The 22,098-nt window shown below is 42.1% G+C and overlaps 1 protein-coding gene across 1 annotated transcript; it reads left to right on the top strand.

Annotated features, from left to right (window-relative positions):
* The first annotated feature begins 241 nt into the window (after nucleotides 1-241).
* On the top strand, nucleotides 242-21,117 carry tm7sf3 (transmembrane 7 superfamily member 3). The gene is made up of 12 exons (XM_069671676.1): nucleotides 242-478; nucleotides 4,051-4,205; nucleotides 9,040-9,190; nucleotides 10,120-10,240; nucleotides 12,153-12,324; nucleotides 12,419-12,596; nucleotides 12,859-12,945; nucleotides 16,838-16,918; nucleotides 17,013-17,165; nucleotides 17,297-17,397; nucleotides 18,437-18,599; nucleotides 18,682-21,117. Exons 1-12 carry the CDS (start codon nucleotides 403-405, stop codon nucleotides 18,933-18,935), a joined length of 1,692 nt encoding a protein of 563 aa, XP_069527777.1. The 5' UTR covers nucleotides 242-402; the 3' UTR covers nucleotides 18,936-21,117.
* Nucleotides 21,118-22,098: the final 981 nt, after the last annotated feature.

Genomic DNA, 22,098 nt, shown 5'->3' on the forward strand with positions numbered 1-22,098 from the left:
GCATGTAACAGTTACGACATTGCCAAAGCATCATGTGATTATACAAATACATTTCAATAATGAAGCAATAATCAGTCAAAGATCTTCAAAGTGTCTTATTTGTGTATTATTTAGATGTTGCAGGTAAATGATCAATCTTCATCGCATATACGATCTTTGAAGGACAAGCCATGGTGGCTATCGCGAGACCACGAGTGAGAATCACGTGAAAGCATCGTCCAGCAGCAGTCAGGGCGGCAGAGAGAGGAGGCTGTCCCTGAAAGCCTCTCTGTTCAGTCAAGCATGTCGCCTTTGCGTTCAGGGACTCCTACAACCCAAAGACAGAAGACTGCGGGGTTACCAATGAATTCACACATCAGCAGATTGAAGTGTTTTGTTTTACATTAAAGAAGGAGGAAGAAAATGTCTCGTCGGATTTGGCGCCCGCTGCTTCTGCTGCTGCTTGTCGTACTGTGTGAAGTTCAGGCTCAATTGGAAAGTAAGTCACTAGATTGAGCAATTTTATGGACTTTTTTTTCTGATTTTAGCAACATTATATGCTTTATCAGTCAATGCAATGATAAGTAAAGCGTTATATAAGCAAACCTTTGCAAAAAGGGCATGTTCGCGTTGTGATTCTTCGACTGTATATATACAGTAAATCACTGATGTATCGGCTGAATTGTCAGTGCTCTGTATCTTTAACTGACATAAACTAGCAGTTAAATATCTTATTTTCTCTACAGATTATGAGTTCAATATTTTTATAGTCTACTTTAAAGATGTCAAACTTAACAAATCTCATATATTCAATTGAATTCAGTAATATTTGAAGCAGAGAAATTATCTTTTAAATTCACATCTTACTAGCTTTAGGCATAGAGATCTACATTTTTAGTCAAATCAGTACTGAGTGTTGTGAATAGGAAATAGGTTGTGAAAAAAGTGGAGTGAGAGTATTAACTCTGACAGATAAACAAACGGTGTACTTGATAGCAAGTTAAGAAGTCCTAACAAGCGAAGATTACACACTTTATCATCATATTATCAATTATTAATGTAAGTTTTTAACTATTTAGAATTGATGATTCAGTATTTTAGTAATGGTGGAAAACCACTGAAATAGCTAGCCTCACATGGGATACTAAACTCTTCATATGGAGCTAAAGGAATTATTTAAGTGTTTGCAGCTCTTAAGGCACCAAACACAACTAGTCAAAAAGACTATAATATGATAACATACATTTTAAAGTTGGCATGAAAAAAGGCAGAGCAGTTAAAATGATAAGAAAATGTCAAAAGTAAAAGCTTGGAATAGATTTTTTTAGGTTGTTGTCTGTTTTATCTTTTACATTTGATTTATAAAAAACAGCCATAAAATAAACCCTCTCTGGCTCACATTTATTTTCTCGTTCATGTTTAATTAAGGCAGCAGGTCACTCCTGAGCTGGAGTCTGACCTGTAAACAATCAATATAGATCAGGCAGCACGTGTTTACCTGAAATAAACCCACAGAGCTTCACCGAACAATCTGCAGTAAACACACCATCATGCACGTAATCCACGCACAATAGTGTGTAGAGTAACAACGATTAATCTATAATCTGTCAGGTAATTCACAGCTAACTATTTTCATAATCAATTAATCGGTTTGAGTTAGAAAAGGGTTAAAACTGTTTGATTCCAGCTTCTTAAACTGTGATTCCCTGATTTCCTTAATCCTCAATGCCGATAAACTGAATATCTTTTGATTTTGGACAAACCAAAACATTTGTTGATGTCATCTTAGGCTTTGTTAACACTGATTGACATTATCTGGCCAACATTAAAAAAGCAATCAGCAAACAATCAAACTTTAAGACCCACTGAAATCAATCAGAGTGGTCAGAAGAGGAGATGAAGAGTGAGGAAAGCTCACTCTCACAGTGATAAGCTCAGCTGAAGAATAGCACACGACAGGGCTGCTGAGGATTAAATGATTGTGGGGGGAAAGTGTCTTCCAGATCCTGTTAAACTTGGAGTCTTCGTGAAACATGTTTACTACTAAAACGTGTTATAGAATTATGCTGGCACTTCAAAAGTTATTGCAATAGCCTAGATTTTCTCTATTTCCTGGTCAAACTGCAGGCACATGTCAGATCTGATGTTGCTTGTCCCAGTGTGAGCATTTGAAGTGATCCTGACATGCAAATGCAAATTAAACATGAATACATTTGTTCATGTTGCAGTTATTATACAGTCATGGTTACTGAAGTTTCAATGCATCCATGGTGGATTAATTATTACCGTGTTGATAAACAAATCAGCCTTGACGCAAGCAGATGATCAGAGGAAGATATGCTTCACTGGCCCGTCCAAAGGTTTCCAGATGAAAGTTGAAGATTAAATACGTCATGTTTGATTAGTTTATTAAACGTTACATATTTGAGCATCTGAAGAAAACAGCTGACATGTTGCTGTAAGGCCTGTAGCTTTATGGAATCATTGTAAGCCTCTGGGGGTTAAAGACGTTTATTCAGCTTTGTGTGAACTCTTTCAAGTAGCTAGCTTTATGTTTTCAGCATTCATACATCATTACTCAACACAGCATACTTTTCATTCATCCTTTTCTGTACGATGCCTCTTTGAAGTGCTGCTGACCTGGTTTAAGGTCGCCTGCTTGGCTTTGTACCAACTGTGCTGTGGTCTGTGATTTCTATCTGCAGTTTTCCTGTGTGTTGTCTTGTTTCCTTCACAGTTAGTCGGTATTCTCCTTCACAACTTACTACTAAGTTATACTTAATATTATAGGCTGAGTTATGTTGTGAGTGTTCTTGTACATTTTGATAAAAAAATAACCCTTTACATTTGGCTCATGCTGAACCTCCTTGCTCTGCAGTTAGCTCAGAGAATATGTTCAGAATAATCTGAGTTAAACCGGTTTTACTGTTTAGCATTTTCCATGTGCTTCCGTTTTCTGGGATGTGTATGGGCTATAATTAGATCCAAGCTGCAATATTTCAGTTGGGCAATATACACAACCAATATGGGCCTATAACAGATTTATTATCGGCTCATAAATATAGCCTCTTTCCCACTGGTCAAAAAACATGCGAACATCCGGCTTTTTTGCTTAGTGGGAAAGGTTATAATCGGCATTCAGACCCGGGTCAAATGACTCTGCAGTAGACGCGGGTAATTATCGCCTCGCCGCCTTTCGGTATTGATGGGAACACAAAACCTGTGTCGACACGCTAATCTCCGCCCCCTTATCGGCGCAATGCTTTAATCGGTCGGTAACTTCTACCACTCCTTGTCCACTCCTCAGCTACAAATTCCGCCCGTCTCCGTCCGAGCAGCGCTCGAACATCGTTCCAAATTTGTCGGCCGAGTTTGATAAACAGACTGAATGAGTAATAAATACAATAAGGACCTAACCACCGTGACATCTTCACTATTTACGTATCCTGTTTCTGGCGCATTTGTGATGTCAGACGGTGACATGGCAGAAAAGTGACCGACAGCAGTATACTCCACTGGCAATGGGTAAAGAGACAATCGGCATCTATAAGCAGGTCTTCCCGGGTCTGAAAAACCTGCGTCAAAATGCTAATTTTGGTGGGAAAGGGGTATACGTTTTCGAATTTGTATCGACTAAAAAATCTCATTTTGGTAGGGCTCTAATTTTGTTAACTTGTTTGGTGTTGTTGGAAGTGTTGTAGTCGAGTCACCAAACCTTGAGTCTGGAGTCCCCAGTGTTTAAGCCCGAGTCACCAAAGAAGAATCCGAGTCAAGTCCCCGTTACCTGAGTCTGAGTCCAAGTAAGCAGCTAGCTAACTGCAACGTTATCAACAGTCCAAGTAACTTTAGCATCTGACTTACTTTTCTGGGTGCGTCCTGGACAGATGTCTGTGAAAGGTTGAGGTTGTCCCCGTCTTGTCTTCGGTTCTTTGTCAAATTATACAGAGCAAGTGTTTTATACTGCCTGTGCTTGTGATGACACTGTAGCAGAGCAGGTTATAGTCAGCAGACTACAACAATACAACCAACTCATTTATGGAGATCAACCTGTCTTTTCCCTCTCTGTCACAGACCGGGTGGTTTTCCTGCCGGGAACCTTCCAGAACGTCAGCGTTTCCCAGAACGAGTCGGTGCAGGCCGTGGTGTCCAGGATCCCCCCAGAGGTCGCTTTCATCACTCTGCAGTTTCACATGCAGCACCACAATGCCACGCTCTCCTACACCAAGGTGAGAACATGCTGAGCCAATTTCACAGCGTCTAACCCTCAGAGACAGCCAGTCACGGGCGGGATGTGGTGATCCTGATGTGGTTGTGTTATTAGTATTCTGCTGAGATGCTTTTCAGCTATGACCACAGTAGTAGCACTTTGAAAAACAACTGACATTTACGTTGCTGCGTTAGTGTTTGTAACACAACAGCACAAACTAACTCAAGGCAGAGGTGGACCAGCAACTTTGCATGGACCACTGTTGGTATTTCTGAGAGCAAATATGTCTGACACAAATTAACATCACGCCAAAACTGTAAGCATGTAACAGACAAGCTTTTCTTCATGCTTTACTTTCATCAGAGCGAGATGGCTGACATGTTCTTCATGGTACAGAGATCGCTCTGAGCGTGACATTACTCTAGAATTAGCTTCATAACATAGAGGCAGGAAAGAAAGTAAGCAGGGCAAAGTTGAAAGCCCACTGAGGGTTAGAGTTAACTTTTGCAATTTCCTGTTAAATCAGCAAATCAAATGGCTAATCTGTTTGGTTTTCTACTACATTAATGAGTGATTTCTCTCCAGTGAAACAGCAGAAAGTGTGAAATTAAAGATATGCTTCACGCTGTTTTAAGACCCAGTTAGTTCATCTTCTGATTAATGAATGAGGCTTTGTGAAGCGGGGTCGTCCGACTAAGTGAGAGAAGTTGCAGTCAGCTGATGTACAGTCCACCGGTCATGAGTGGCAGACAGGGCGGCCCCGAGGAAAAACCCTCTGGCCTCGCTCCCAAATGTCTCAAGGGGAGAGCTCGGCTTTGGGTCCGCGCTTGATGGACGAGGAAGTTAGAGTAATTTTAGTTAACTGTCTGAACAGTGAAAAAAACAGGATAAAGGAAAACAAACTCATGTGAGTTTCTCAGTGAAAGAAAAAAAGAAGAGTCCTGTTGACGCAAATAGAGGTCAAAACTTGGCACGGGGCCGATCTGTAGCAGCAAAACCACAAACAGGAAGTCTGTCTTGTCTGAAACAGCTTCATAAAAGGTGAATGTGTACACTGGCACACACTTTAGTTTCCTTTATATCCTTATCTCTCTTTCACTTATTTTCAAGTTCCCTTTATGTTTATCACTCTTACTTACAAAGAGTTTTAAACCACCAGATCCTTTTTACGAGTGGTGTTATTTCTTTGAACGGCGTGTGAGGTTTTTGCTGTCCGTGCTCCCCGCCCACTTCTTCCTCCGGTCAACAAACCACACTGACAAAACTCATTTCTCTCGACCAGATCATTTTTCAAATCAAGAACGAGCTACCACATGAACTTAAGCGAGTTTAAATTGGAAACACTTTTCTAAACTGAACCCACAGTTGAATCACTGTTGTGTGCTTCCTGTCTGTGACTAATGACTTGTCAGTAAGTCCTAAGTCCTTCACACACTCTGGGTTTGACGCTGCTCTAGCTTAGCGAAGTATTAGTTAAATTCAGTGGAAACCAAACTGAATGCAGTATCTTTACCCACCCAACTGTCTGCACAAGACGCTGGGTATCATACAAAGGAGTTATTGTATGAGCAGTCAGACTGAGAGTCAATCTGTGTGGGCACAATGCTTCGATACTGCCAGACTCGTCACGCGTAATCCAGCGTTTATTCTCTGAATTTTTTTTTTTAAATATCCGCTGTGTTCTCTGAAAATGTTGTCCTGCCATCTGGTGTCAGTCACAAAATCGCAATTCTAACTGTGCGACCGACCTGAAGTGTCATTTCTTTTAACAGCTGTTACAGCGTACACACGATGTAGCTACAATGTTCTGTCAACGACAGTAGTGCAGCACTACGGGGGGAAACCCACCAGTGGTGAAACACGTTGATCAGATTTTAAAAATGTTTCCACAAAGGACAGAGAGCGTGGTCTTCTTTTCCCACTGGGGCCACACACATGCTATTGTTGTTAGCCAACTAGTTTATGTGAACTGGGAGCTTACCAGTGCAGGATGATGCAAACACATTTGGTTGAAATGCTAGGAATGAAAAAGTTTTTCACTTTGAATTTACTACAATAATTTAGAAATGTAATGTACAATTAAATGTTTGTTGTGGAAAATTGTTAAACTTCATTATTCTCTCGTCAGCAGATCGTCAACAATGTTTTGCTGCCAATTATAAAACAGGTCACAAATTAAAAAGGCAAAACAATGAACTGAAACAACTGAGCAGTTTAGTTTAAGCAAAGTTTATCCAACCTCTGTAAGGCTTTATTTCCAGCTGCAGATTGATATGCATGTGGCAAACACCAAAACAATACAGGCACATATTCCTGATGAAATGTTGAACATCAGCAGACTTATCCCAAAACAGGAACCTCTGTGAACTTCTGGACTTACTTGAACTTCCTTCCTCGCTCTGCCAATAACACAAGTTAATTCACATCATGGGTTTATCAGCAGCTAATACAATTCATTCAAAAAGAATATTCATGGTGTTATAAAGGGGGGATCTGATTCTTTCTCACCACTCTTCAAACGCAGAAAGGAGCAATCTGACCTTTAACTCACCACAGTCTCACAAGCTGCATCATAAGCTCAGCCGTTTGCAAATGTCACAGCAGTGCGTGTGTAGGCGAGCTGGATGATAATCCTCAGCTGCGCCGAGCGGTGTGAGTTAATAACACAGTAATCCATGCAACAAAGAGCTGAGTGTTGTGATGCTTTTAGATGTGACTGCTGGCAGAAGATTGTGTCATCCTCATTACTGTCATGTATTTGCTTGTGTTTGCATCAGCGCCTGTTGTGTTGTGGTTCACTGCTTTCGTCAGTGATCTACTTTTATGAGTTTGGATTTTTTGATCTGGCTCTTAAAGAACATGTGCACGTGTGTAAGAGCCATGGAGCTCAACATAACTCAACATATGGACTCATAAGAAGGCAAGAATGTACATAGATTTTAGCGCTGATCACACGAGATTACAGTTTAAGCCATGCTAGCTGCATAGCTTCAGGAATTTCAGGTGGTCTGTCCCTCATTTTTTATCCAGGCTGAAATATCTCAATGAGTTTCAGTATTAACTCTCCCTGGAGGAGGACACATCAGCGTTTTTGATGCCCTCACACCGTCAGATAGAGGTCCAGAAAGGCCAATTCATTCGCACCTTACCCAGTCCATACAACTCCAAAACTCAAGAGGTTAGGTAAAGACAACAGATCAACACACACTGGTCAATACAAAAAGCTGTTAGAGCTCATGTGAATCGCCATGTTTAAAACATCAGTAACAGTCATTAAAAATGGCCTCAGTGTTTAGTAGCCTGATAGCAGAAGGGGCACATCACAGTGTTGGCCTTGAGTAAAATGCAACAACAACTTTTGCAACAATTATTTTCCCTTCAGGATAAAATGTAATACTTTTGGTAATTCCCTCATTTTCCCATTGCCATCATAAAGTCAAAACTTAAAGGGCCAGTTCACCGATTTTCAACATTAGATCTATCATGCTATTATGGGGCACTAATGCCATTATGGTAGGAAAAAAATGCCTTTGGAGGACGCTATCCGCTTTTCCAATGGGCCCTGGAAAACGCGTCATCTGGGAGCTCGCAAAACTACACTTCCTCAGTCTAGGACGCCCGCCTCTGATCTCTGCAGTGTAAGGCTGAAAAAAACCACATACTGTAAAATGTAATAATTTGTTCCGTGAGATGCTTTGAAACGCTGCCTGCTCTCCTGTTTTCCCTCCCAGACATTCCACATTTATAACCGAGTCATGTCTCGTTAAAAATCATCAGGTTTGAAATGTAGACTGCAGACCTGAAGATTTTTTAGACAATCCACCGGTCCCATTTCGGAGTGTACCGCTCTGAGCAATTACCTGCAACGAAACGGTAGTATTTCACTCCAGCGTCTCTCGCTGGGCCGTTCCTTTCAGAGGAAGTGGCGCAATGCACGCTGGGTGTTGTAGGAATGTAGAATGGGTGAAACCACAAGCTGTTTGTGCAACTTTCTCCACAGATATGGCGCCAATTTCAAATATTATCACTTCTATCGATTACAGAGAACACCAGCTTTGACTGACGGTGGCTTTTTCTGGGGGAGAACTTCTCCTTTAAGTTTATCAAGTGGGTTGGTTTATGAAATAATGCCTGCAACATGCAATCAGCCTCAGCTGCACTGTGAGTTAGTTTAGTGCAGATTATGATAATGTAACAATAGAGTTCCATGTATTCATGCCCTGCTGTGCTGTGCTGTGCTGGTATTGTTGTGCTGTGCAAGGACAGTCAATAGTTCAAACACAGGTCGAACCCATGAGACTGCTGTTTGTGTCCTGTGTGAAACCAACAGTCACTGATCACTTTATATTTTAAACTAAAGGTAACCTAAACAGGTACGTGGTTAAGGTTGTGAAATGGTCAGAGTTTGTTCAGGTTGAGGCACCAGCACTATTTAGTGAGATTTTAAATGAGGTCATGGATTGAGCTCAAACATTAAGTCAAAGTGGACACAAACAGCCTCTCCTGTTCCTCTGGGTCAAAGAGCCTCCTGGCAGAGAGCCCTGAAGGCAAACATTAGGCAACCAGTGACAGCCAATCACAGCACAATAGGGCGGGATTAGGCAGCACGCTATAGGCAAAAAACAACCCAAAAGGTGAACATAAATATTATAGCTGTTAACCATCAAAAGTTAGCATGTTAGTGTTGGCATTTACTCAAAGCACCCCTGTGTGTAAACACAACCTCATAGAACTGTCTGTATACCGTTTGTCTTGCTTTCTTGCTGTTTAAATGGATTTTGATCGGACAGTTTATAAGCTTCTTGATATTTTTTGTGCGTCTGCTGATAAAATGTTATTTGTGTTTGCTCCAGATTCCAGACCTGGGTCTCTCCCTGTCAGCAACGGATGCAGGACTCCTGTCAGCTCTCCTGCCGGGCCAAACGACCCTCTCCTTGTTCCTGTCGTCTACAGATCGTGAAACGGTGGCGTGCACAGGGGTCATCCTGCCATACACGAGCACTGGTACTTCTTCTGAAACACTCTTCTAGCAATTATGTTAGGTCATTAAAGGAGATGTTCGGGTATTTTTAAACCTGGGCCCTATTTGTAGAAATTTGTGTGTCAGAAAGTTTTGGAATCGGTACAGCAGGTAGCTTCCGCTGCAGATGCGGTACGGACTGGGGCAAATGCGCCCGATCAAAGTACGCTTGATTACTAAAAGTGCTTGTTGTTACCACTGACAGGCTCAGATTGTTACTCCAGGTGTCCGACAACATTACGGAAATGACCGCTACAAAGATCAAAGAGTAAGATCCTTTTTGTGTAAAAAAAAAAAAGAAGATAGATGCATGTAAAAAGGTTAAGTCTACTTACTCGATAGATAGTTGCCCGTTAGGTCCCTGTGGTCTTAGCCGCCTCCTCCCTGGCCATTTATTTCAAATGCCGCATCGTCATCGTCAAAATTCGGTAAATATTCGGCCATGGCTTTTGACATATATTCCTCTACGCAAACAAATCCTCTCTCCAACCCTTCCACCTTCCTGTTCAGGTAACACCTCACCACCCGTGAGATTTCAGAGCGAGACTTCTCCTTTAAAAGAACGTGTTAGGTTGCTTCTCTTCTGATTTGTTTCACTCAACTAGATTGCAAAAGAATATGAAATAAGGAAGTTGCAGCTACTGTTCATGAAAAGTATTTATGCAAAACCAAATCATGGTTACTTGGGCTAGAAAAAAACCTCTGTTCATTGTGATTGTGTTGAGGAAGTCCGTGCAAACCATTCTGTCACTGATTGTGCTGTGGTTGCTCTTATGGCTTACGAGCATGTTGAAACACGATATCTACAAGTCATTATGACACTGCAGTATGAAACACAGCCTCAACAGTGCTTTTTGTCTGTTAGTTTAACATGCCTATTATTACATCTAATTGTGAATTTGTTGTGTTTTAGACCCGGTGCCTGGAGCTTGTAACACAGAGTTCAACCTGGACATCGACCCAAACGTCTACATCCACTACAACCTCTACGAGACGACGATCCGCTTCGCACCAGCAAATTTAGGATATGAGAGGTAGCAAACTAAACAGACCGGTGTCACCTGTTCAACTTCCTGTTCAGCTTGTTCAACTCAACTCTGCTGAACTCCGTTGTTGAGCCTCGCTGTTTATTTGCTTTGAAATTATCTCATGCTCTCACAGCCTCACCTCCACCTCCGCCTTCTCCTCCTCCGCTGTGGTTGATAGTACTTGCTTAGAATGTCTGGTGTGTGTCAAATCCGTCTCAAGGCAGATAAACGGACGACCACAATCTTTTCTTGCCAGTCGGCTGCACAGACACTTCTCTTTGTAGCGTTTGTTTATCTGAATAGTTTGAGGAAGAAAACGTTTGCTAGAAGTTTTCAGTTCTTTGAAACAGTTTCTGTTGTGGTTGGGCTGCAAGGAACTACGATATACTGAGGGATTAAGTCATTGCACATCACAACACAGAGATAGAACACACTTTGCTCCATTAGAGTAATCATAAGAGAGTATAACACTTCTTTTCGGCAGCATGCATAAAATGTGGGAAATGAGTTTTCATCTCATAACCGATGTTGGACAAATACTCGGGACGTTGCTTAATGCTGCTAATTCCAGGTGAAAAGTCCACATGATAACCAAACTCCTGACACCTGTTCTAATATCCACACCTGAGTTGTTAGTCCATACAAGCTGTAACAGCTTATTGTGGTTGGTGGTGTTGCAGGCAGATCTCTAAAAAGAAAGCATTCACTCAATAACGTTTTGATTCAACAGCTTTTTATTTGGTGTTTTCAGCCATAAAAAATGCAATAAATTACAAGTGTAGGTGGATAAACACGTTTCGGATCCAACAGAGCACATTAATGTTAAAGTGTTACTGTGCTTTTTAAATAACTTAAAATTTATTTAAAGGGGCCATATCTTTTAAATGGATAATCTCATATGTTGCCTGGGTTTCACATTTGTGGGTGTTTACTGTTCACAGTGAAAAAGTGAAAACTGCATAATTCCGTGTTTTTCCAGAGTTACATTTTTAAAAAGGTCGCCTCTGAAATGGGCCGCTCAGAACAGCTGCAGGTTTCTACGTAGATCCATGCTTTCGCTGAAATCGACCAATCGTCACTCACCTCAGGCTGCCTTCTTGCACGAGCTCGTAGTCGAGTCGTTGTCAAGATTTCAACTTACCATAACTGATCCAAGAGCAGCCATGTTTTCTACAACTTTGGAGTGACAGTGCAGTGCTGCAGTGTTAGCCAATCGTGGCTGAGGTTTGACCTTTGAATGGCAAAACGGCTTGTTCGTTTCAAGAGGAAGGAGAGGCTCCGAAAAATAATTAAATTAAAATATGTATACAAATTTTAAAACGAAACAAACTTTACCAACATGACTCAAAAACACTTTAGAATTATAGAAAGTTGACTGCAGAGCTAAAATGTGTCCCTTTAAATGAAAATCTTTTTGGGTACATCTTGATTCATTTCCTGTTAAAACACATTTGCATGTGTTGTGTTGCGACACAGAGTAAACCAGGTTCCTGTGTTTAACGTCTACAGCAGATGCATGCACTGTATACACGTCTTTCATGTAACACTGCTGCCACATCTAAAACTCCAGGCAGTCCCGTTCTTATGTTTTATTGCACAGCTGCAGTTCACACAGAGCACTGATAAACCACAGAGTTACATAGAATTATGCTACATAAGAAACAAAATGTGTTTACTGTTGTCACACTCGCCCACTCAATCTCTCGTACTCTTGTCTCTCTTTCTCTCTCTGCCTAAGTTCAGTAAGTCAGTTAACTGACATTTATACATAAATATTGTTATAACAGTCGTGCATATTAGAGACACTAGTTGAGCAAGACTTTTTAAGTAAATTTGTTAAAGTGCACATCAGCAAAACACAGTGAAACTTCACGAATACAAAGTTTGAATTGTCCCGCCTGTCCTCCTTCTCTCTCAGGGGAGAAGATCCTCCAGCCTGCGACGAATCGACGGAGCCGAACACACGCTGGCGGCTGCAGTATGACATCTACCAGTTCTTCCTGCCTGAGAACGACCTATCAGAGCGCAGCCTCTTCCGCGGCCTCCAAGAAGTGGCAGACGTCCGACGCATGACGGAGAACGGCAAGCTGGTGAGACCCCAAAAACACGACCACCTCCCTAGAGATATTTATTTTGGGAAGAACGAATCTGTGCTTTGAGTCGTAACTGTTAATCTCTCTGCAGGTCATGACGCTGCTATCATCAGAAATGAGCACGGCAGTCTTCAACTCCATCCCCGGGCAGGGCGTCATCTACTCGGTCATCGTCAGAGACCCCCTGCTGAACACCACGGCCTCCTATGTGCCCGTCCACACCTACGCCTGCAGCTTTGCCTCCACTCTGGACGGCTGCCAAACACTGGGTGAGCTCCTCTAAGGTTGAAATACTGTGACTGGGTTGTAATCTGATTGTAATCTTGCATTTGTTGGATTTATTGAGATTGTTGCAACATGATACGGAATGTATTTGCTGTATCTCGGTGCTGGCTCCTAAACAAATACGCCCTCAGAAGTGGCAGGAAGCTTATTTGCAAAGGCTGCAAAGCTATTGGAGAAAGTTTGACCTTCAGCTCCTCTGCTGTGAACGCAGTTAATGACTCATATGTATCTTTCTTATTATTTCAGGAAAGGCATCTACTAAGGTTTTCTTCACCATCATTGGCTTGGCAGGCCTGTTTGTGTGCTTCTTTGGGCATAGATTCTTCAAATGTGGTGAGAAGTTTAAAATTGTGTTATTATTATGTGTATTATAAGTAATATTCCATTGCATATCACTGCAAAAACTCAACACAAGAAACAAGGCAATAAAATGGGGAAAAAAAGAGCAAGAAAATTTCACTTGCAAAGCGTGTACATGCCCATTTACATGCCCAGCACCCACGTTGTGTGAGAAGCAAATCTACTCGCTCCCATTATTGCGCCACAGCCATGCTGACGTTAAAGTAAGGTGTGGTCACTCTCAGTGGGGGCACGTTGTTATCTTGAGGCAGCAGAAAGCCATTAAACCAACGATTAAAAAACCTGACGCAGGACACGTTCACAGCTGCCTCCGGGGGAGTCTGCTTCACCTCAGGGAGATTCCTGCTTGAGCCCAGCACAGGCAAAACAACTCCAGCTGAATGTTTATGTGTTTAAACTTTATAAATCAAATCAGCAAGAGCATCCAACAGACTATCCCGAATATTAACAAGGATTGTCAATTACGCATGTTGAAGAAGGAAAAAAAATAAGTCATTAAAGATTATAAGGCTACCTTTCTTTGATGTTAAGCACACAGAACTTTAATTAACATTAGAGCCTGATCGTCTGCAGGGCTGGATATTAAAATAATCATTAAAGTAAAGCAGTGTTAATTTTGTTAGGGAAAATAATTACAAAAATCTTTTTTTCCATGACGAAGAAGGGACGTTGGGAGCTAAAAATAGATCGTTGCTAATGACAACTCTGACGACACGTATGTTTTGTTTGCGTTAACGCGACCAGACGGGACTCAAATGTTAGTGCTGGACTGTTGGACATTCAGAATGCATAATATTTGTGTGCAATGCATTCCTGTAACTGGGTAAGCCGGTTGGAGATTACGGGTATCACAATGGTGGTTGTGAACTTCCTGTGTCACCCAGGCGTTCTGCTTCAGGCTCTGTGCGTGCTCACAGAAGAAGGGGCGTTTGACACTTCGTCTGCACAAAAAAGGAGCGACCATCGGCTGTCTGCCTGCCAGTCAGACTGTTTAATGAGAAGCGATGATGAAAAGTGATCTTTGGATGATCTGCTGAAATTTAAGTTCTTCATTTTACCTTCTCGTCGACTAAAACTATAAAGCGTAAAAATGACTAAATGTGACTAATCAGCAATTTTCATCTGAAGACTAAATCTAAAATAGCTGCCAAAATGAACACTGAAGTAAAGCTGTAAATGCGCACAACATCTCTGTTAAAGGGGAGACACATTTTTAGTGTCTGCTGCGATGGGATCACTGCAGCTGCAGGATGTAACAATCTACCTATATTAATCATTCATACAGTGGCCCTGTGTGTGTTCTGTGCGTGCAGAGGCACAACAGAGGGAGGGAACCTTCATAAGTCTTGAGTTCCCCGGTCTATGAAAAGATAAGGGCTAAAATCCACCATATAAATAGCAATCTGCCGGATACAGATCACCTGACTTTTAGACGGAATGTGAGATGACACCTTGATTTGTTTGTTTCATGTTATGCCCAAAATACACCCATGCATCCACATTAAGCACCTTTTAACTGGCAAAAACTGGCTCTAAATGCACTAGCACCATGCACCATGCACTTTGGACAATGCACTTTCAAAAGCTCGCCGAATCAGAATCAAGGTTTACACGCACAAGGAACTGCAGTGAAATAAGCCTACAAGCCCTCTAATTCACAAAGAAAAATAGCTTATTGTGTTCAAAACATGTAAACCTGATTAAACGTACTTCTTCTACTAACGAGATTTACTTCCTTAAAGAAAGAAGTTAATCTTAACAAACTCATTTACAAGTCAAATAGCGTCTTGGGGATGTAACAGAACAGTCCTAATGACTCACAGTGAATTCCCATGACATGAAAAGTCTTCTGTCTTTGTTCTTTAGGTCTACAGGGAACACACGAGTTCAGTGGTGTGGTGTAAGATTTATTATAAACTGTGCGTTCTTCACGTGTGAAGAGATGAAAAGGATAAGATGCTTTGAAAAGAGAAATTGTGACTTTGATAAAGCACTTTGTTCTTGTCAGAGTTGATTTTTAATTCTTCTAATTCTACTTTCAAGTATTAAGTTACTAAAAGAATCGGTTATAAAAGCTCAGCAGCAAGTTACGAAATCCTATTAAGGAAATTAAAGACAATAGAGCTTACTACAAGAAATGCTCTGACATAAAAAAGAGCCAAGTTAGAAGAAAAGAAATAGCCCGACAGAAAATAAGCAGAACTTCCCTGGATATGAAATATTTGTTTTGTCCTCTTCTTTGTTAAAATATGGGTCAGCAGAGGACTTTATAAAGACGGGATAAAAGAGGTCAGAGGTGAAGTTTGCGAGTCCGAACTTGATGATTCAGATAGAAACAAAGCTCTGCTGTGCTGCTGGCACAGCACAACGAAGAGCTGTGGAAATGTTTACTTAATCTGATGTAGCTCTCTTGTGCAAGTGCTGAAGAATGAATATCAAGAACTCTGGGCGCGGCGGTGGACTGCCTCGCATGTGATGCACAAATGTATTTGTTCCAATCTGAACCCATGACTGCAATCTGCTACTTCTCCCAGTCGATCTGATAAATCTGAAAGTGTCAGAGGCAGAGGAACACATTTTGGAATTCGGTCCAGTCGATATCCTCTGCTGTAGCCGCGATACGCCGCAATGGCTGCAACATAATCCCCAGGGGCAATTGACCTTAAAGTACGTCCACTAAAAGTGCTTGTTTTTGCCACAGACAGGCTCAGATTGTTACTCCAGGTGTCCGACAACATCAAGGAAATGATCCCTAAAAAGGTCGGCCTGTTTTTAAAGAGTAAGATCCTTTTTGTGTAACCAGATCCGGAAGCTCAAGGAGAAGTCTCGCTCTGAAATCCTGCAGGTGGTGAGATGTTGCCTGAACAGGACGGTGGAAATGTGAGTTTTAGTTGGTGAGAGGATTTGTTACGTAGAGGACTGCCAGCAGGAGTATATTTCAAAAGCCACGGCTGAATGTTACCTGATTGAGGCATTTGAATTCGATGGACGTCCCGACTTATTTGAGTATACAGACGAAGAGCTCATAGAAATTGAAGAGAGAACAAAGAGAGAGAGGGGCAACAGGCAGAGGAAGATAAAACAAATACACTGACCTAGTGGTTCTCAACTGGTGGGTTGGGACCCAGAAGTTGGTCGCAGAGCTGTTTTCAGTGGGTCGCGGATGTGTGCCAAAACTCTATGCTGCGCTTTTATTTTGAAGGACATGGGTTTCCCATGGCGTGCATGCAGTAGTAGCTTAGTTGAGTCACACTCCATGTCGTCCTATTCACTGATTCAAACTGCACCATGTTTCTTTAAATAAATTTAAGGGGTCGCGATGGGTAACTAAGGAGGTGGTGGTGGGTCCTGAGGCGAGACCAGTTGAGAAACACTGAACTAACCTACGCTTGCTGTACACCGGCAAAACAATCTTCTCTCTCCAACTCTAACTCACGTTTCCACCATCCTGTTCCGTTAATATCTCACCACCCGCGAGATTTCAGAGCGAGACTTCTCCTTGAGTGAGACTTCTGTTTCTGGTTACACAAAAAGAATCTTACTGTTTAAAAAAAGGACGATCTTTGTAGGGATCATTTCTGTGATGTTGTCGGACACCTGGAGTAACAATCTGAGCCTGTCAGCGGCAAAAACAACACTTTTAGTGGACGTACTTTGATCGGGCGCATTGCCCCTGGGGATTATGTTGCAGCCATTGCGGCTGCATCGTGGCTACGACAGTGGACATCTACTGGACCGATTCCAAAAGTTTTTGTTCCTATGAGTCATTTTACACCTTTTAAAGTGTGCTTGCCTGTGAAATAAAGGAGTATTAGTGATGCTTGTGTCTGACCTGGTTTGTTCTCTCTGTGTTTCTGTGCTGCAGAGCTCTTCTGCATGGGATTCAGCTTTGCTGCGTTTTTCTTCTTCGTGCTGATCACAAGGACGACAAATTTGGAATATGACAGTGAGTTTTCTGCACATTTGCAAGCATCAGTCTGTTCACAAAGCAACTCTGTGCAGAAAGAGGGCTTACAGTTCTCTCGTCTGTCGCTCTGTAGTCAGTCTAACGTTGTCGGGAGTGATCGGCGTGGTCGGCGGGGTCCTCCTGGTGATGAGCTGGTGGCGCTTCGGTTCGGTCATGGCCTGCATCGTCGTAGTTGGGCTGATGCTCGGCTTCCTCCTCGCCGCCACCATCTTCTTCACTCCTCTGGGTAGGAAAAAACACCTTGTCCCTCACACAGCCATTATGTCTCAATACCATGGAAACCATCAGTCATGGTGAAGCTATAAATGTTGGTGTATGTTATATATAATCAGTGTGTTTCTGTGTGTCTTTCTTCAGGTGACCTCGATGTGTTCAGGCATTCTGACGCAGTTTTCTGGGTGACGTTCTGCTGCATCATGATCATCGTTCCGCTCTTCTTTGTGCGTTGGCCCAGAGAGGTAACTGATTTAACACCTCAACCCACTCACTAGTTTGTTTACAGTTTAAGCTCTTAACTCTGATGCCATCTAGTGGTAGTATCAAGAATGACGCAGTGACAGCAGCAGTTGAAGGGGGGCGTATGTTTTGAATGTATATTCTCATATGTGCATGGGTTTCACATGTTTGTGTGTTTTTTTGTTCACAGTGAAAAATAACCGAATAACTGACCCTAGAGCAGCCATGTATTCATGTTTTCAACTTTGGAGTGACAGTGTAGTGCAGCCGCTCCCCCAAGTGGGATCGCACACGTGGGGGAGGGGCTATGCGGTTACTACAAGTACTGTCAGCCAATCGTGGCTAAGGTCTGACCTTTGAATGGCTAAACGGCTTGTTCGCTTCAGGAGGGAAGAGAGGCTCCGAAAAATAATGAAATTAAAATATGTATACAATTTTTAAAACGAAACAAACTTTATCAATTCTCCAGTCAGCTTTACAAAATATAAAGTAAGTTGAAGAGCATCAGAATAAATAAACTAAATTAAAATAGAATAAAGAACAAAAAGTATACACCATGTAAAAAATTACACACTTTCTAAAAATGTAACAGTAGACACTGTATGAAACAATAAAAAAAGTAGAGGTACTCTTTAGAGATAGACCGATATGGTTTTTTCAGGGCCGATGCCGATACCGATACCGATTATTAGTAGTCAAGGAGGCAGATAGGCCATGTGTGTGAGCACTCTGCATGCACAGCTTTCACTGCTGATTGGCTGTTACCCGTGCCATGGCTCTGCGTGTAACCAATCAGTGCTGTGGGTGGGACAATGCTGGAGACAGAGTAGTGACTGCAGACAGAGAGGCTTGGCTGCATCAGAGCCAAAATAACCCAGTTTTAAATTGATCTCTTATTGGCCGTCGGATTAAAAAAAAAAAAAAAAAAGGCCGATGCCGAAAATCGTCGCCGATAATCGGCACATCTGTTATTGCACTTGAAATTAAAGTATGTTTCTCCTCAACTTAACTCTGAGTGATGTTTTGTGTCTTTGGTACCAGGGGAACATCATTACGTGCGGTGTTGTCGGTGCTTACGCTGTCGTTCTGGCTGTGAACGCCTACATCTACACGAGCCTCTCCTACATCACACTGAACATCCTCAAACGCTTCCTCAACAACAACTTCAGCTCTGTCTTCACCGACGTCCCCTTCCAGATCATCGGTGAGTTCAGCTGAAATCAAAACCTCAGTATGCTGCACGTTCGATCTCATTTTAACATAAATCTCTTTCTCCCCTCCCTCAGACTACGTCATGATCACAGTGTGGGTGGTGCTCGGCGTCGGCGGCATCGTCCTGCAGATCTACCGCGAACGCTCTCGCCCCTTCTTCCCGCCCAGCCCGTACCTCATGTGGCTGCAGGAACGCGAGCGCCGCAAGACCAACGTCCTGGACCCGAGCCACCACTTCCCCCCGCTGCCGAACCGCATCCTGGCCCGAGCGCAGCAGCTAATCAGGCGGAGCGAGCCGGCGGGAGAACACACACCTCTGCTCCTGTAATGCTCAAACGCCATCACCGCGTCTAAAGGCGGATTTTACATTTTACACCCGAATACAGCCAGGGTCAGAACCAAGGAGGGAAAGATCCCTCTGCTGTTTTTGGCCTGTGGGGGTTCAGACTGCGAGGAAGCCGCAGAGCTTTTGCTGGTCAGGACGAATTTTGTTCCTAAAAACTGGTGCTAGGAGTCCTCAGATCAGCCGATAGAAAGGCTTCAGCAGAAACGTAGTAACAGGAAGGATTACACCACTGCCACTCTTCAGGTGGATCTAATCTCTTTTGTACGAAGACTGACGTGTTTTCCCTGAACGCCACTTTTTTTAACTCTTAAATGACACTGAAATAATCACTGAAACTCGTCAAGAAGAACTAAAGAATTGTCTTTGAATGGGTTTTTTAATAACTGAAATGGGCTTCATGTTGTCTGTTCACAAGTCTGTTCACAAGTCACAAACTACTAACAACAAGTGAGGCATTTTAGCTAAGGAGAGTCGCATTAATATGAAAACAAAATCTGTGATGTGTACGTTCTTTCCATAGACTGTCTATAAGTAGTCGATGTCGGGTCTGAAAAGTGAAGCAACGCAGAAGTGCCTTAAACCTGCATTCTCTCTAATGGCCAGCAGGGGGCAAATAGAAGCGTGTTTATAAATCTACCACAGAATGCTCAGTAAACATTTTCCTAACAAGTTTATGGTCTTAATCTTTAGTTTCAAGTCTTCAATACAGCGTGATGTTCACTTAGGAAATGATGGTTCCATTTAGAGTAAAGTAGGTAATGCATCAGTGCGTGGCTGCCTTGTAAGGCCCCGTGTCAGCATGGAGCCTTTCTCTGGCAGAAAAGCGCTGGCAGGGCGCTGGGATTAGACGCTTGTGCTTTGAGAGAAAAAAAACGCAAGAAACAAGAAGTTTAACTTACTACACAGCTAACAACAAGCTAACAACAAGCTAACAACAAGCTAACAACAAGCTAACAACGCGTAGGGCGACAAAAGCACAACACTTACAGCAACATTTAGTGTGCGGTCGATCTGCTCCCACAAACTGACTTTTCGGTCTCTATTGTGATTCTCCTTGTCTGTCATATCGAGCAGCTCCGGGTAGACAGAAACGACCAAGTGGCTCCTCTATGTTTGGTGGTAACTAGGGTGACGAGTGGCGCCCCATCTGATTGGTTGCCTGAAAAAAGCGGCGGTGACGACACCAGCGCCTTTCTGAAAAATTCAAAGCTCGAAGCGCTCGGAGCGGCCGCTATGTGGACACGGGGCCTAACTCTCTACCATGTTGACCTCTTATTCAGGATCAGGGTGTAGCAATGCATCACCTCTCTCTTTTCCTGATCTGGTCACCTTTTGCGCCACAAAAACAAGCTGCCGCCTGATGGAGGACGTCATGGTGGTTACATCCACTGCTTAAATACTTTGTTTTGTCGACAGCAAGTATCTAAAAACCTGCTGCACTCGTGTCTTTGTTGTCTGGTTTTAAACGACACACTCAGGCCAAGCTTTTAATAAAAAAACAGTGTACCTTAAAGTTTCATTTAAATACACTCTAAAAATTAACAAATAACATCAATGTGATGATTTAATGTTTTACTCTAAAATCTAAACGTGCCATTAATCCCTGAAGATTTCAGGTTTAATCAACAGGCTTTATTATGATGATGTCACTCAGGTTAGTAACGTGAGGATGTCGTCGAGAACAAGCAACAAAACAAAAACTGACTCAATTAATAAACACAAGATTGCACTTTTTTTACACAAAATTTTAAAGAAGCAGTATTGATCTTTTTTTATTAGCTGTCTCATGTCTTGCTTCCGTGTCTGTGTTCTTGATCGGACTGAAGTCCGGTCTTATTGTAATTTGCACACTGGTTTTTAAAGTATTTAATTGTTCTGCCTCTTGTTGTGCCGATTGATTAATTGTGTGTTAATCTTGAATGTTTTTTTTAACTCTTCGTGCCATGACCTTCCTCAGGGTATCACACTCACCTTTTAGACTACGATGCACTGAGACGGCTGATGAACCCTTCGTCTGTAAGCCTGTAAATGTCAGTATTTTTATTTAACCACTAAGCTGAACTCTCTGGTCACATGACTTTTTACAAAACATCCAAAACAATACACAAACGTGTCTCTTTTAATCTGTAATTATACGTGTTCTGATATTTAATAAATGCCTTCAGGTAAAAACCTGCCTCCTTTTGTTCTCTCATGTTATCCTATTATAACAATAGTACCTGTAGATGCTTTACAACAAACCAGTTTTTTTACTTTAATTCTTATTAGTTTTTAAAGGGTTTTGTAAATGTTATACTTATTTTTTCCTGTATGTGGGAACAAATTGCACATCCACATGCTTATTTCTGTTATATATTATTATGCACATAATATGTAATTAAAGGAAAACAAAGAAGAACATCATCTATTATCTATAGCACTTATCCTGCTCAGGGCTGTCATTGGGCGAGAGGCAGGGTACACCCTGGACTGGTCACCAGTCAATCACAGGGCTGACACATAGAGACAGACAACCTTTCACACTCACATTCACACCTAACGAGCATGTCTTTGGGAGAAAGTCAGGATACCCACGCATGCACGGGGAGAACATGCAAACTCCACACAGAAAGGCTCCCTACTTCTGAAAGAGGATTCAAACCAAGGACCTTCGCTAACCACTGCACCACCGTGCTGCCCACAAAGAAGAACATGCCTGACATTTATCTCTGACGCATACTGCAGGATCCATAGTCACAGAAAAGACTGCTATCTGCACAGACCTATCTTTCACTCCAGCATTACCCCACATATCCTACTCATTAACCACCATTCTACAGCAAAACACTGTTAACTTAAAAAGCAAAAACTTACAAGTAAATTCAGTAAATTCGTAAAAACAGCTTGTGATATTAAAAAGACAAGAATTTCTGTAATCTAAATTTGGCTCATAAAATCTGCATTTACTGATTTTTGACCACCTGGAGGCAGCAGGAAAAAAAACCTTCACTTATATTCACACACATATTTTCACCTTTTAAAATAGATATGATGATTGTTAGTGAGTGAGCAGATCCATTCAGCAGATGTTGACCAATTGATGATTGTAAATCTAATATTTGTTCTCCTTTAGCTTCGTATTGGTCTCTACAGACTCCTGGACTTC

Source organism: Semicossyphus pulcher, unplaced genomic scaffold (genome assembly GCF_022749685.1).
Source record: "Semicossyphus pulcher isolate SPU_LCO1_2020_fin unplaced genomic scaffold, fSemPul1.0.p SCAF_20, whole genome shotgun sequence".
NCBI classification, from domain to species: Eukaryota; Metazoa; Chordata; class Actinopteri; order Labriformes; family Labridae; genus Semicossyphus; species Semicossyphus pulcher.

Bases quoted from the DNA above. Each gene is read 5' to 3' on its own strand.
- tm7sf3 (XM_069671676.1), top strand. From the start codon at position 403: ATGTCTCGTCGGATTTGGCGCCCGCTGCTTCTGCTGCTGCTTGTCGTA. The intron at 4,206-9,039 runs GTGAGAACATGC...TGTTTGCTCCAG, and splicing joins CCACGCTCTCCTACACCAAG to ATTCCAGACCTGGGTCTCTC. The intron at 9,191-10,119 runs GTACTTCTTCTG...GTTGTGTTTTAG, and splicing joins CCTGCCATACACGAGCACTG to ACCCGGTGCCTGGAGCTTGT.